The sequence below is a fragment of the Anabrus simplex genome, chromosome 12, assembly GCF_040414725.1.
Source record: "Anabrus simplex isolate iqAnaSimp1 chromosome 12, ASM4041472v1, whole genome shotgun sequence".
NCBI lineage: Eukaryota > Metazoa > Arthropoda > Insecta > Orthoptera > Tettigoniidae > Anabrus > Anabrus simplex.
The window spans coordinates 47,909,552-47,926,134 of record NC_090276.1 but is presented as its reverse complement, the minus strand read 5'-3'; the positions used below and the strand labels follow the sequence as shown (position 1 = coordinate 47,926,134).

At 36.9% G+C, this 16,583-nt stretch overlaps 2 protein-coding genes across 5 annotated transcripts in view; one reads left to right on the top strand and one right to left on the bottom strand.

Annotated features, from left to right (window-relative positions):
- Positions 1-6,375, top strand: part of msi (musashi) — a 612,165-nt gene extending 605,790 nt beyond the window's left edge. For all 4 annotated transcript variants that reach the window (XM_067156300.2, XM_067156298.2, XM_067156299.2 and 1 more), the window contains one exon: positions 1,401-6,375. In XM_067156300.2, coding sequence (XP_067012401.1) covers positions 1,401-2,267 — 867 coding nt within the window. In that variant the 3' untranslated portion in view covers positions 2,268-6,375. The remainder of the gene's footprint in view (positions 1-1,400) is intronic.
- Positions 1-16,583, bottom strand: part of LOC136884239 (uncharacterized) — a 193,635-nt gene that overhangs the window by 61,256 nt on the left and 115,796 nt on the right. The gene's annotated exons all lie outside the window — the stretch shown is intronic.

Sequence of the window (16,583 nt, the reverse complement as noted above, 5' to 3'; positions counted from 1 at the left end):
TCAGCCTTTATCTCATCAGGCATATTGATAACAGACATGATGCATTTATTATTATTTATTATTATTATTATTATTACACTCAGCACAGATCAGAGCTTGGTATTATGGGTGATGTACAAAGCACATACTTGTTGCAAAATTTCATAAAAGCAGACCAAGAGACACATTTGTGACATTCCTCTCATTGCATGATTCAATGTAGTTCTTGTACATATGTTTGTTAAATTAGCAGGTAGTTTCATTACCTTGTGGGAGTCAACCAGGTAAGGGAATTGCTTATTTTTCAGCAGTATTTCTAATGAACCTAATATTAGTCCGTGGATACAACTGAATTGTCTTTCAGACCATGAATGTTTCCAAAATATTTCAGAATATTTTTGTAGGTGTTTATGCAACATTGACTAGCACATTTTTGTATCTGCATGAAACAATTGCTCCATAATAAAAATTTCCATTTAGAGTACTTTTTTGCATTCCCACCTCCCACCCTGCAGTCCGTGGTATTCAAAGTTATCCATAATGACTGCATCAGTTATAGATTTATTCTATCCATGTATTGCTGCCAAATACAGGTTACATATTCTCTAGAAAATGTGTTTGTGCAGGGGCCAACTTTTGCTCCTTTACTACAATTGCAAGTGTCTTGTATGAATTTAGTGACAGCTTTGTTAATCTTGTATTTAAAAAAGCATGACAAACAATGATGGAAATCTATTTGATGAAATAAGCTGATGTAAACTCAAATGGTGGACAGAAAATGAGTAGAATTCTGTTTTTTTTTATATAGAAATGTAGAAGAAGAATACTGGCTTTACATCCCACCAACTACTTTTACGGTTTTCGGAGATGGCGAGGTGCCGGAATTTAGTCCCACAGGAGTTCTTTTACATGCCAGTGTATCTATAGACACAAGCCTTATGTATTTGCCTTCAGATACCACCAGACTGAGCCAGGATCGAACTTGCCAAATTCACGTCAGAACGGCAGCACCTCTACCATCTGAGCCACTCAGCCTGGCTTTGTGATACCTTTAATATTTCTGACAGGCTATATGACAGTTTCTCATCTCAACACTGTATGAACTCAAGACTATTTGTGTTTCTCCAGGTTGTAAGCCCATACCTATAACTGCTACATTGTTTCTAGCAAACTTGATCCCAAACTACTTGTTCACCTCCCTTAACTTCTTGGTAACCGTCGAGTTTCAAAATTGATAGCCTGCCGATGACCATAGATGTTGGCCCCTTTTAAAGAAGCAAAATTGATAGCCCGGATGTAGTAACATTTGTTATTTTGTACACTTATAGTACCTTGCAGAGCTTGGGACTGTCAGCTATAGCATAGAAATATTCTTAAAAATCGTGCATTTTTTAAAACTCTTTCCTTTCCTTTTTTTGCAGCGGAGCCGAGGCTTTGGTTTCATCACCTTCTCAGATCCAGAAACAGTCGAGAAAGTGTTGAAAGTTCCTGTTCACACGTTGGATGGCAAGAAGATCGATCCCAAGCATGCTACGCCAAAGAACAGAGGAAAAGTGGGCAGCAGGACAAAGAAGATATTTGTTGGGGGCGTGAGTCAAGACACTTCATCTGAAGAAGTGAAGGCCTACTTCAGCCAGTTTGGTAAGGTGGAGGAGACAGTGATGCTAATGGATCAGCAGACAAAGCGGCACCGTGGCTTTGGCTTTGTGACCTTCGAGAATGAAGACACAGTAGACAGGGTGTGCGAAATTCACTTCCACACCATTAAGAACAAGAAAGTGGAGTGTAAGAAGGCTCAGCCCAAGGAGGCAGTTCAGACGGGTTCCTTGCTGGGGAAGCGCATGGTGTTGGGACCACTGGGCGTGCGTATGGGAGCACCCCAGCCCATAACGCCAGCCACACAGTTAGCTGCAGCCCAGGCGCAGGCTCACGTACAAGCTGCCACAGTAGCAGCTGCTGCTCAAGCCCAGTCTGCAGCCCTTGCTGGTTACGGAAAGCTGTTCGGCGCATATCCGGCTCTGGCTAGTTATCGCTATGCTCCGTATCCAATCCCGGGTGCGGTAGGTGGAGTTGGTGCTGGAGGTGTCGGCGGTGTGGGAGCTGTTGCCGGAGTAGCTGGTGTTGTGGCCGGTCAGCCGACCCCTACGACTGCGGCTGCTGCCGCTCCTACATTGGCACCGCCTGTGCCTGCTAATCCCTACCAGGGTTACAGTCTGACCAACGTGGACATGTCGAGCTTCCAGGGAGTAGACTGGGGATCTATGTATGGCATGGGTATGTACGTCTGAACGCCTCTCGAACCTGGTGGGCTGTACTTCTCAACGGCAGAGAACAGACGACTACACAGCCAAAATTTAGTTTTCCAGTCATCGTTTTCACCTGCGGTACAACTATATAATATATGACGTACATGTTGCCAAGGCGTGAATTGCGTAACTCATTCTTTTCTCTCTTTTTTTCCTTTTTTTTTTTTTTTTTTCTTTTTGTTGTCATTATATAAAACATTTTCAACACTTTTGAAACTGACTCAGCAGTTAAAAAGTTTTGACTGGTTGCTGCAGGGGGATGGTTAGCAAAATGTCAGAGTGCAAGGTACAAATGGTGTCGCCATCTGTTTAGAATATCGGTGAGCAAACATTTTTTTTAAAGTTTCATTTTATTTTTCACCTGAAGTTACTTTTAGTGTTAAACAAAAGATAACCTATTTGTTGGTACATTTATTTTTGTCCGCTGCAAATTATCACGTTAATCATCCTTAAGTGATTTTTTTTCTGGAAGGAAAATATCCTGCTTTTGCTCATGGCACTTGAAACTGACATGCCTCCCTAGCCTTAAGCAATAAAAGTTGCAATAAGCAGTATTATCATTGTCTTGAACATGCATCTTCCAATGTACATTGCAGAGAGAGAGAGAGGAAACTATTTGTGTCCTACCCGTTACAAGAAACTTTCATGTTTTGCCCATGTCAGATCAAAGATAGTCTGATCATTCTCTGACACTAGGGTGTTTGTTCATAAAAGAATATCGGAAGGTAAACTTAGTATGACAACTTTAACTATTGTGTCGAATGTTAGAGAATAATTATATTTTTTAGATGCAGTAATGTGTTAAAGTGATACAAATAGCAGATTTTAAAAGAAGTAAAGAACTAGATTATAATGGGGCACATTTTTGAGGCTGGCTCAAGGAGCCCACTCATATTTGCAGAGTGCCTTTCTTGGCTTTTGTTTTTATGAATATCAAGTCTAGCCCCAACCCTTTTGGTAATGAGAGAGAACAATTACCAACAATGTGAGGATTTGTTAGGCTCAGAGGAGAGCTTCTTGTGTGTGCATTTGAAGAAATGGGAGGGTGCAAACAACAGATCGTAGTGTTGTACAAAGACAAGTTTTTTTTTTCAAATGATCCTTGTACAAGAATTTTTTCTGAGAGTATTATGTTGTTAGATCTCAAAACTTGAAATCCAGTTAGTTTCTCTTAGTTCCCTTGTAGGTATACTCAGGACTTCTAGAGAGGACCTCTCACTGTAGACTCCCACAGAACGTGCTTTTCCTAGGTACGGTATGTTCAAAGAGTTACGGGAATAAAAAATCAATTGTGAGACAGCTCTTTATTTTAAGAAATGGAGACAATTTGGATAAATTTACAGAAAATAACCTGTTTATTCAGGAAATATTACACCAGCCCCTCCCTTTCTGCAGATTGATTCATTTTGTCTTTTTACATTAATGTATATGGATATATTATCAAGAATGAAGATAAAAGCGTACATTATTTTGTAATAAATAAACTCTCACAACTCGTTACAGGTAACAGGTCTTTCGCCCCCCCCCCCCCTCCCTCCCCCAATAAAATGATCGAGATGGGGGAAATTTAGTTTCTCGAGATAATCTAGTCAGAAGGCTGTAAACCAGCCTCAATACTTCCCATTATTTTGTCTCTCAAATAATGATAATAAATAAATGATACTACTGTGTCCCATCGATGTATGTTCCACTGTTGTTATTAGTGTAGTTATTAGGAGGTTATCCAGTGGAGTGAACTGAAAGTGTTGAAACTAGCCGAAATTGTTTGCAGGAGAACTTCTTATATTCATCCACCAATTGAAAGCATTCCATAGTATTCACCCATTGTTATGATGTCTGAACCAAAATTCTTTGTGTGTGAGAGGGGGTAACGGAGAGCAATGGACGATTTTTTGCCTCCTTGAAACAGTAATAAGCTCTCTGATATGCATCGAGGATTTTTTCATGTGAGATATATTTGCGGACCAATTACTGCCGGGAGCCAAAGAAGATAGCGTGTGTTCCTAAGGTGAAACTAAGAGCATACAGGCAATTTTTCCTGACGTGTGGGAATTTTCTCTCTCCCTCATGAATTGATCTCTTCTATTGCACACACAGACATCTGGATTGTGGAAACATTTTGATGGAATAAGGCAGCTTCACAAAGACTTCTGCGTTGTGCTAGCTATGTAGTTATATTTGTTAAACATTAGTTTATTTATTACTTCTTAATTTATTATTTTCTTACTGTGTAAATTGTGTGTGTTTCTATGATCTTTCATATAAATGAAAGGACAGTGTTTTTATCTCATACTGCATAGTTTTCTTATGTGTTATCTTTCTCATGATATAATTTTAAATTATTACATTTGTAAGTTCCTAAGTTCATTGTACACTAAACATCGTGCTCTTAGTTTCGCCAGGTATTGTTAACAGGAGGTGTCAACTAAAAATAAAAAAATATGGACAAGTAATTTGATCCCATAATGGTCACAAGTGTGCTTTGCCTCATCTTAAGAGAGGTATATATTATACATTTTTGATTGTTACTCCTTTTATAATAGTCTAGGAATGATAAGATGAAAAAACCAGCAGGTTATTACTCAGTGTATACATAATTAATAGTCTTTCTTAAATCTTTGGATTAATGTATATAATATATATATATACACACACATACATATATTGAAAGGAAAACTATTCTCTGCAAAAGAAATGAGGGAGAATTCCCTTAAAAGATGAAGCATGCTTTGTTTTATATTCTTGACAATCCAAGGCTTGCTAACAAAGATGATAAGAAAGAAACTGGAAAAAAAAAAATTGAACGAGAACATGGGATACGACCATGATCTTCTTCAATGTATAACATATGCAGAAACGTAACTATGATAATAATATTAGGACAAGATGTTTTTCTTGCTATGTAAAGGAATAATAAAATCAGTGTTGAGTGTGTGTGTATTTCTCGTGCAGAGATTGACCAATTATACTATGTTTATTGGTAACTGTGGTGATCATAATATGGATGTTTGTTTTATTTGTCTTAGTAGTGATAACAAGACTGAATGATGCTGGAAAGGATAAAGGAAGAATAAGAAAAGCATGGGAAAGTGCTACATGAGTGTAAAAAGAAAAAAGTTAAATTATTTAGTTCAATTTCATTGTTTTTCTTTCGTGATCTTGTTTTGTGACAAAGGGTCTTACTCAGTTTTTTAAATTGTAGTAATGTATAACAATATTGGTTCTTTACACTATTTTTAGTAGGAGATAGAAGTCCTGCAAGAGAGGAAGAATTAGAGATGGTGTTCAGTTTAGTTTTTCTCTCCTGCTGGATTTTCTGCGGAGAACTTTATTGTTTAAAAAAGAAAACTCGCAGCAAAAGGAAAATTGTGAAGCCCTAGATAACATTACATACAGAAAGAAACCACCAACATGTTTACGTTGTGCCTTCTCTTGGCTCCATTTGCATTTGTTTTGTTTGTTCCCCTATTATTTTCTTGACATATGTCTTAAAGAATCTTGCATTTAATCTCTCAATTTACTAACAATGTCGGTGCCAAATATAGTACTGCAAGCTGTCACTCTTATCTGGAAATCACATTTTCCTTTGGCTTGAGTGACAATACCCTTGTAATATTAAGAACAGCAATAAGTGTTTTAAGGCAAGAAAGGATTTACAACAGAACCCTCTATTTTTGTATTTAATTCTAAATGATAAAAAAGAGCAAATAAAGTTTGTATTTTTTCTTTGAAAGTCTCTCTTGTGGTGTTGGAAGAACTCAAGTGAAATTTGACAATGCACCACAAAGGATTTGGAAAAAAGCAACAAAAATAAGGTTTCTTTTTTAAAGAGAGGGTTGGTCTGAAAAATACTTAATTGAACTGATAACAATGTACTCCTTGTGTCCTTTAACTTCGTACTAGTTATTTCTTGTTTTTTGGTGGTTTGTCAGGAAGTTGTAGTAAATAAGTCCACTTGATCTAGTTCCTTAGTGTTTTAGATGTTTTTGTAGTTTCTCTGTGTGTAGTTGTAGTTGGGGGCTGGATGGATGGTCTGCCATCTTGCACTTGTAGCCTTGTAGCAGTTCTTGAATAAAGTAGTTTCATAGTAGACCGGCTGCTTGATGGTAAATTATTCCTTACTTGTAATTATGAGTTGTATATTTATTTATTTTTTTGCTTGGTTGGCCTGGAAGTTAACTGTTTTTTCAGCTTTTGGAAGTTGGGGTGACGAGCGTTGAAAGGAGTTCCAATTAATATTGTAACTCTGTGATTCCCAAACACTTCTGGTAGACCACAAGTCCTTTCCTGTTTTCAGAACTATTTGAAGATTAATCTGGATGGGAGATAATGTTATATTATGGTTTCCTCAAATGCTCTTCAGTTGTGAGAAAAAGCCTTGTAGGAATATCATTAATATATGCTCAATTTCCAAATTTGTAGATATTTTGTGAAAGATGTTTGCACATTTTAAAAATAACCCTTTAGTCAGTTAACTCGCTATGAAGTCAGTTTTTGAGGGTTGATTTAAGTGATACTGTAGGTCTTATCACTTAATAATACTTTCACCTCAGTAAGCACATACTAGTGTATTTTTATAATTTTGAAAGTCTATGCTTTGAACGCGTTTTGGTTGGAAAAATTTCTATTACTCAGATATTCATAGAACTTTAAAATGTAAGCAAGTGATCATTCAGATTATTTAATCCACTTGATGAGTAATCTAGAACTAAAGTGTGCCAAATTATTCATCAACATGAATGATCTAGTCGTAGGTCTTAAATTTTCCTGAATTTTTGATGGCATGGTCTGGTCTGGTCTGGTCTGGTCTGGTCTGGTCTGGTCTGATTGAGAAATCAAAATGCCAAATTTTATGACCAGTTACTCAGCTAGCATTGACTGTGACCTTTCTTTGGGGGTGGAGGCACATTCGTGTATGTGGGGCTATGCCCTTTCTCCATTCACCATCCCTGAATTGTATCTACAATTTGTGTAAAATAAATAATAATAATAACAACAGAGCAAGTAATTTTTAAAATGTTTTCAGGCATTAATCAGATTCTGACATGTCTGACAGTCTGGTGCATTAAATGGATCAAAATGGGAAGTTCAAGTCACTCTTTTAGGTGTCATATGGGGGGGGGGGGCTGTTAATGTATTTAGACTATGATACATTATTCTAAACTAATATTGCTAGCCAGGAAGTCTCTCTTGATATGTGCATTATTGATAACAGAATTGCAAAACAGTTTAAAGGGACAAACTAAATAATTAGTTTTAATTTCTGTGAACTTTTTCCTTCAAAATTTGTTCTGTATTTTTGTGCTATGAAGAAGGAAGGAACTTGTGAGATACCAGTTGGGAATCACGGATTGTAGATGTCCTCTTAATACCAAAGAATCGCTGCTTTACTGTGATACCATGTCCTGTTTTAAGGAAATACATATAACATTGTTTATATATCACTACCTGAACGGTTTGTGGGTGGTGAGGGGGTTTGTGTCTCAGTGCCTTACGGAAGCTGTTTTCCAAGTGATTTGCATGGTAACATATTAAAGGCTAACCAAGAAGAATCCCATCGAAAGTCGATGTAATTATGCCAGTTTGTTTTCAGTTTTGGAAGTTGAAGAAAATTTTTCTGAATTGACATTACTAAACATTTTGCAAGTTAGGTGGCAGTAATTTTTGTAGCTTATCCACTATATTTTTCTCCATCTTCCCTTTACATCGACTTTTTGTGCGGTTTCTTTGCTTGTGCTGCAAAGGGTTTCATTTCTTCTTTTCATTTTCCCCAAGAGTGAACACCTGTGACTGACTAACTCTTGTAGAGTGATGGGTGAACAGACAGATTCGACTGTCTCGGCCATCAGAAAACTCCTTCGAACACTCAAACTCCAACAAGAAATTCTTGTTTGTTTTTTTATTAACTATTTCACTGGACATGCACCAAAGCAATTGTAGATAACAGTACTATACATACATTTTTCCTTGTCATAATTTATTTGGTGTGTGCAAATTTATTTAGAACCTTTTAGAAAGGTGCGTGACCTGGAGGTTTGAAGCTGGCCCACTGTGAGACAAAACAACAGTATTTTCTTGCACTATGTTCTTAGTAATAACAGTCTAATCAATACGTAACTAATCTTCTGGGTGTTAATTTCTTTGTGTGTGTTGTTTCTTGTAGCTGGTTTACTTCTCTTATGTTGTCAAGCCTTGTTATTTCAGGGATTTTTATTTGTGTGTGGGTGTGCTGCTTTTCTAGTTTGACAAAAGAAACACCTTACTTAACCCTTTATTGTTTTACCTTTTTTTAACAAGCATTTGTCACTTGGGGTCCACCACATTTTAAATTTCTTTCCAGTCCGGTGCAAACAAAGAAAACAGTATGTTTAATGAGGGAGTCAAAAGAAATGCATATAGCCAAGGATCTAACCTGGATTTTATGATCAAACTTTCACTTCCCTTTGCAACAGGTAAATTAGATAAATGGACAATATCTACTTTATCTATTTTATTCTTGCTGCCTTTGATCATAAAATTGAGGAAATGAGGAATCTGTCTTCTGATGACTTGGCTTTCTCTCCTTGTACTGTGTTTCAAATGTTTCCTATTAAACATACTTAATCTTTGTAAAGTGAGTACATCAGGAAACATTAATGTAATCTCTGCAAGAAGATAAAAAGTGTAGTTGTAGGGTAGATTTTTTTCTTGCTTATGTCATAGTTACTAGAATTAATTCAGATAGTGGATTGTGCTTTTTTTGATGCATTCCTTTCCCACTACCTTCTATTTGAAGCTTTTTTTGGTGCGTTTATAGTCTCATTCCAGCTTTAAAGATGCGTCCCAATTGAATGCATTACATCTTACACTTCATATACAGTTACTGCTTCTACTGACCCTTCCAATAAGACGTCCACAGTATGATACAAGAATTTGAGCACTTGCGTTTAATGTTTCTTCCATGTATCGCTGTATGCATCAAGAGTAATAGACCAGACAGAGGCATCACATGGTGGAATGCCACAAGAGATAAAGTTCACACGCTTCCCTGTAAAGACTGTGTTTCATTTTCCAGTATCCAATCTTGTTCGCACCTGGATTCACAACTGTCAAGACTTGAGAAATTGCACTTTGCTGGTGGCTGTCTTTCCTGTTAAGACTTCTGCTGTGCAGTTGTTCTGAATGTAGATCTTTGACCAAATTTCATTTAATCCAAAAATAGGGTTTTTGAAACTAGACCAAATTAAGATATTTTTCTTCAGTAAATGATATTGGTTAATATTTGGTATACAGGACAGCATTTGGGATTATTTTCCTATCTGTGGCATTCATTATGGGTTACTGTACCCCGGGTTGAAGGTTAGTCTTAGGAAATGAGAGTCAAGATCTGTACAAATAGAAAGTTGTTACCTAATGAGAATGTAGACAGAGAGAGTGTTACAAGTAAGTCTAGAATTTTTGACAATCCTATATTGATAATGATGCTGGTGGTGTGTTTTCTTGGTGTTATCAGAGAATTGTCTGGGGCCGGTGAATAGAGAAGCAGCATTGGAGAGCAATGAAGAGTATTATCTATAGATCATGTCCAAGAAGTCAGTTCAAATGTAAGATGAGTTTTCTGTTTCTGCTTTCCCTAACTCTCAAAACTCTATTACACCAAAGTACTTGCACATGCAGTCATACCTCCTTACTGACCTAGCAAAATATAGCCAACAATTCTGTAATATTATTTCTCTTCATGAACTGCTTCAACCATAATTCTATGTAAACAAATTTTCTAATACTTATGCCACTTACGGGGAATTTTTATATACCTCAATTTCTCTTGATTGATGTTCTCTGAATGCTTTTGGTAGTTCATCTTCATCTTGCCTGCAAGATGTAAATAAGCAAATACAGTAAAACCTCATTATGACGTTTCTGCAGGGAGCAACCAAAAAGAACCTGTTAAGCGAGAAAACATACTCTTGAATATACTACACAAATAAAAACTACCAGGCAGGGATATGGACACTCTAGATACAATACTTTTTTTCCGACATGAGGGTACTTTACGTTTTGTATCTGCGGGTACAGTGAAAACTATATTTACCCTTTCTAAAGATGAGAGGAAAGTATTTAATTGAAAGGTGTAAAAAAAAAAAAAAAAAAACCCCAAGAGAACAAATTTGAAAACATTTTCCGGTGGGGCTTATAAAATAATAGGTGTATTGAAAGGTGTGAAAAACACTAAACAACAAATATGAAAACATGCACAGGGGCCAAGCTTTTTATTTCGTAGCGGTGGGTCATTAAACATTATTTTCTGGTCACAATCTTAGACAATAAATTGGAGGTTACACTATCATGTGCAACTGAGAGGAATGACTTTGGCTGCCATTTTTAATAAACTTCGACCAACTCTATTGTTCGAGTGGAAACTCGAAGGTGCAAGTTAAACATTGCGACCTCTGCATGCTTTAAGATGCAGGGGCCAGTGCACTTTGACAGATTTTAATTTTGTCTTCATTAGTAAGGAATTTCAAGACTTTTTCCATATCCATAACTAGGCTATCACAAGACAAATATGCACCATGCTAGTCAATTTTACACAATTATCTTCCTAATTCAGATAAAGGGTACCGTATCACTCAACGAATATTTGCTACACTTCACTGTACCACTCAACACAAAATAAATTTCTAACTTCCGAATGGAATACAAAATACAAGCACAGATAGGCTCACTGTGTTACTCGGCAATCCCGCTGCTAACCGGCAAGCAAAACCAAACATTCCTGAGATCCCAAGGCTAACGGCTTGCTCCCTGCAGGTGCAGCTTATCCTGTGAAGTTCAGGAATTCAAGGCCTTTTCCTGTAATCACGCAACTGTGGTAACGGCTCTTACCCATGTTGGAAATCATGTTTCTTTAACAAGGGATGACAAATAACATTTTCAGGACTAGGAAAAAAGTGATCATACTAAGCTGTAATAGCGAAAATTCGTGATGCCATAAGCAAGGTATTTGTATATAGATTTGATACTGCAAGAATAGTTTTGTTTTGCTTCTTGTGGAATGTGAACGACTCATTTGACTGTGGCTATGAGTCATATTGTCTTAAGAATGTGTTCTTTAATTTACCAGTAGTTTTTTCCATCACACCATCAAATTTTTCAAGTAATACAGTCCTGTGACTGAAAATTTCGTTCTAGGAATAGGAAATGACTCCACCAAAGCAATTTAAATTTGTTGCAGACTTGTACTTGACATGGCTATATCAGTTAAAATAATTCTGAAAGGAACCATGTTTGTTCTGTTTCCGAACAATTGTTTTTAAGAATTATTGTATGAGGGTACGATGCGCATTGGTATCACCCAAATATCACTGTAAAATTTGTCAGAAATGGAACATAATAATTGCCTTTACACATATCAAGTGAAAAATCCCTGGCAAATTAAGAAATACCGTCGTTATTTGAGAAATATGAAAACATACTTAAGGCTTGTAGACAGGACTGGTTTATGACGTACTGCGCTGCTGGTGCCGTCTTTTGTTACTTTCTTCAGGTCCAGGGCTAGCACCGTGGAGTGGGAGTGCTATGTCTGTATTGCATATCGCGATACAATTCATGAAATGATGATGTTTGACAAGTGAAGCAATGAAACGAAAGCAAAGAACTTCAGTGAACACAGATATCACACACGAAATCGTTGAAAGTGTAAGACAAAAGACATACGTGTGTCATGTGAGCGCAACACCAAATGTACTTGTAAAGTGGTAAAGTACGTATACATAATATTCTCCAAAAATCAAATATGTCTTAATTTGCCAGGGATTTTTCACTTGATATGTGTAAAAGCAATTATTATGTTTTATTTGTGACAAATTTTATAGTGATCTTTGGGTGATACCAGTGCGCACTATACCCATTGTATGATTCAATTTAAAATTTTTATTAACTTCCTTATCAGCAGAAATTTGAGTAATTAGTCAAAATTGAAGGGACCCTGAAATATTTTGATTAGTTTTTATGGAAATCTTTTGACCTACCCTTTATTATTTAGTCTACTAGCTTCTTGCACAACTTGACTGGAAAATTACGTAGTCTCAAGTAAGATTGTAGATTTTAAAACCTAGATAGAAAATTAGATACGGAAGTTCGATATTAAATTGTATGTAAAGCGTAGAAATTTTGATCGTGGCTGATAGAATGCAAGGAATGTAGGCATTATATTGTAATGTGTCTAGTATCTATTGGAAGGGTTTTAAAATAGTTTCAAAAACTCCTTTTTGGATAGAAAATGGTCTGAAAAATCTACCCTTCTTTACTGTAGATATGACTTGACTCCCTTTTTTAGTTCCTGTAATGGCCTTTCTGAATGTGTTCAGAATAGCGCAGTTTGTTGGAAGCTGGTCTACGTATGTAATTTGCTGTATGTGTGTGTGTGTGGCCTGTACAGAACATATATATATATATATACATACATACACACATCTCTAGAAGAGAGCTTTCTTAACCATAACTACGTTGATATGCACGACTGACCTGTAGCATTACCACTAACTCTTCTTATCAGTAAATTTAACCATAATATTTATACTCGTCTAGCACTTTGAAGGAAAAGAAAACGGCTAAATAATGTGGTTCCCACCCAGCAGAATGAATATACTGTAATTTCTTAAGTATTTTCTTTTGTACAGTAAACATGCATGCCTCTTGATATTCTTCATTTAGTCTCGGGTCATTGTAATAATTACAGTGACCACAGGGGGTTTTTCTCTCCCAATTTTAAGCACTGATGATTTATCAGCAAGCAAGATATAAAAGCTGGAATGTGGTCAGTTTGGAAATCCCGCACTTGGAATTGGTTGCTAGATATTTGCCATCGCTGACATTTGCGGTCACCAAAATAAACTTGTTCCCGCTCACAGAAATTCCCCGGCAGTCGCAGGAGATCTGCGGTCACCGCAGCATGCGGTGGACTTCATTAGCTTTACCTCTTGGTATCCCCGCTAACCTGCATGGGTTCCTGTTCACTCGTTCTAGATCAATATTCTGGATAGAGAGTGATAGGAATCATATAATTTACTGTCTGCTAAATTATTATGTACTTTAGTTTGGAGGTTGTTCATTAAATAACCAATAGGCCTATAGAAAAGCCAATGATGTCATAGTTTTCCTAGTTTCATTTGAAGTTTCATTTTACGTTAGTTTTTGAATTTGTAATTATTTTAATATTATTGCAGGTGGAATGCAAAAAGCGTCAATTTTAAGACATTGTTACTCAAAAACCAGTCATCTGATGTAATCAGGCTTTCAACACATTATGTATTGTGATGTTTTATGCTTTGTTTATAAATTGCAGAATGTATGTTTCTAAAACCATGACATGACTTCTCCTTCAGACACACTCAGTTACGATGCAGTGTTAACTTTCCCTATACTTTCTGTACATATAACCATTGTAATGTGCACAACGTTTTGCTTATTAGTAACTGTCGTCTCCATTACAGCAAAGAACGGTTAACACTACACAAGGTATAGAATGGCGTTTGTGGCTGAAGGTATCAGTCTCTTAAACAATGCGCGCAAGAGAAAAATTTTGATGTAGAAGGAGCAAGCAGGAGCCCAGGCACGTTAGCGGGGATACCCTGAGATTAAGCTAATGGGGCCCACCCCCTGCTGTATTGACTGCAAATTTCCTGTGACTGTTGGGGAATTTCTGGGCACAAGTTTCTCAGTGACTGCAAATATCCATGATTTTGTGATGACTGCAAATATCTGGACACCCTGGAATTTAGTATGGTAGTAACAGCATTAAGAAGGAACATGACTACAACAACTGACGTTTTGATACTTTTACTAATTGATATCATATGCAATTCGGAGGATCTTGCAGACTATTCCATTCCTGTTCATACAAACTGCAAGGCAGAAAAATTAAGATCAAATCCAGACAACTTGTGGCAGTCTTCCTGAACTATGGCTCCACTACAAAATCTTCATATTATGACTGACTCCAAACATTTTGTTAATATTACAGCCAGTCCAGTAAAAATGTCTGTAATAAAGTAGTGTTGCTCAGACATATTTTCTGCCTTTGCTGGCAAGATCTAGCATTAACAGTGCACTATGCCTTCCAATATGGGCTAGAACAAATTTGTTACTTTCACTGATCTGTCTTATTCTTGGCTGTGACCCTATGAAAGTGAAGAAGGTACGAGCGATGCTAGCAATACCATTCCTTATTCAGTCCTCAGTCTTACGAATGGTGTGAAAATGTCATAGGGTCAGATAGTGGGTGCAGTTCAGTGGGTTCAGCAGACTGACATGCAACAGCATAGTCTGGATCGGTGAGGAAAGCTACGGGAACCACCTAATTCCTAATTTCCTTTCTACATCTCTCTCTTCAGTGTCATCTATGTCATCTACGACAGTTGATAGCAGAGCTGTTGAAGATCAAACCAACCTTCAGGTTGAGTACTGTACAAACAACTTTTTTTATCCTTAGCAAATTCTTCATTAGTGACACAGTTCTTTTGATTAATGTATGCCCAACCTTTGTCCCGTTTCTCTGCACGGTTGGGTATGAAGTGAGAAGAATCTTTAGTTATTTCTTATGACCCGATGCCCTTCCTGATGTCATCTTCAAAGGAGTTAATGAGATGAAATAAATGAATTTATGTATGATAGCAGGAAGGGAGAGGGTGAAACGCAGTGCCAGATGTTGAAATAGCACCAAGGGGTCTGCTGAAGACTTAACATCCCACTTTGACAATCTAATAAACAGTCATACACCCTCACTCCTTATGGGCACTGTGGACAGGTTTGGAATTCAATCCAGGCTTTTCTCGTGCAATTTAGTGATTGCAAATTGTATACCACTACCTCTCCTACCCTACTGACCAATGTTCTGATGGTGTGGTGTGGTGTTTTTTTTTTTCTTCGACCAATGGGACTTGAACTGGCTAACCACTGTGTCAGACCACACAGACTTGATGCCTTGATGATCATGGGCACCAGGCAGTCTAGTGGTTTTTTTTTTTTTTTTTAATATTCATAAATATTCTAATTATGAAATACCAGCAACCCACCCCAGCTTCGCACAGGAGCAATTGTGAATTTACAGTGATAGCTGTAGCTAGCTATTGTACCTGTCTTTGATAGGTCTGCCATGCTGGTGGCTCAGGATATATAAGATGAATACAGAACCCACCCACCACTCTGCAATATTGTGACTCGTGCAGACATCCGCTCATGGATTGCTATGGGGCAGACAATACATTCAAATATTGTGACCTGTAACTTCTTTGTTATGATGAAACTGTGAAACTGCAAGCTGCATAGTTCAATATTTGTTATTCTCTCATTTTTTATAAAGGATTCTTAAAGGAAATTTCAATAAAATAGTAAAAGGTAATTTTTATCTAAACAAGATTGGGGTGAATAAACAAGGATTTTGGAGCCAATCTCTGAATATGGTTACCAACTTCATATTGTTTTTTGTATTAAAAATTGTAACATAAGCGCTCATTGAGGGTTGCCTTTTACAGATAAGTGTATACTATGGTGGAGCTTTCTGTGCTCTACAATTCTCATTTTCATGCCCTTCGTGGCCATTGTCTTTTTTTGGCTGATACCTTCATTGTAATATAAATTGATAATTATCTTTCTTTATTTCTTTTGTTCTTTCTTTCTTTCTTTCTTTCTTTCTTTCTTCAGGCTTGTTTCTCAAGTGCTGTACCCCTTTTGGTGGCCTGTATGATAGATTTACTTTGTATTAAAGAACCCCTTTTCAGCTAAATTTAATTACCGGCTGCTCTTTAAAAGGAGTAGTAAGGGAAGGGGTATTTGGAACCCTTCGTAGTAATTTATTTCAGGATGTGAAGGTTTATGAAATTGTCGATAGATGACAGGAAATGTTATTTTCCTGTCTACTGGTTGCCTTTCAGTACTCTTTGGACAAAAGATTAATATGGAGTTTTGGTAGTGTTTTGTATCACCATTTGGCTATTGTAAAGTTTTCTTAGCAATTCTTTGGTTCGCTTTCCCTGAAATTTAGTTTTTCTCAGAGAAACGTATGACGTGCCCAGATAACACAGAAACCATGGGTATCAATCAATTGATCATTCCCCACTGATCTGCATTTAGGGCAGTCGCCCGGGTGCAGATTCCCTATCAGTTTTTTACCTAGAATTTTTTTAAGTAATTGCAAAGAATTTGGAAATTTATCGAACATCTCCCTTGGTAAATTATTCCAACCCTTAACTCCCCTTCCAACTTTATCTTCATGCTATGATCTGCCTTACTTTTAAAGACACCACTCAAACTTATTCA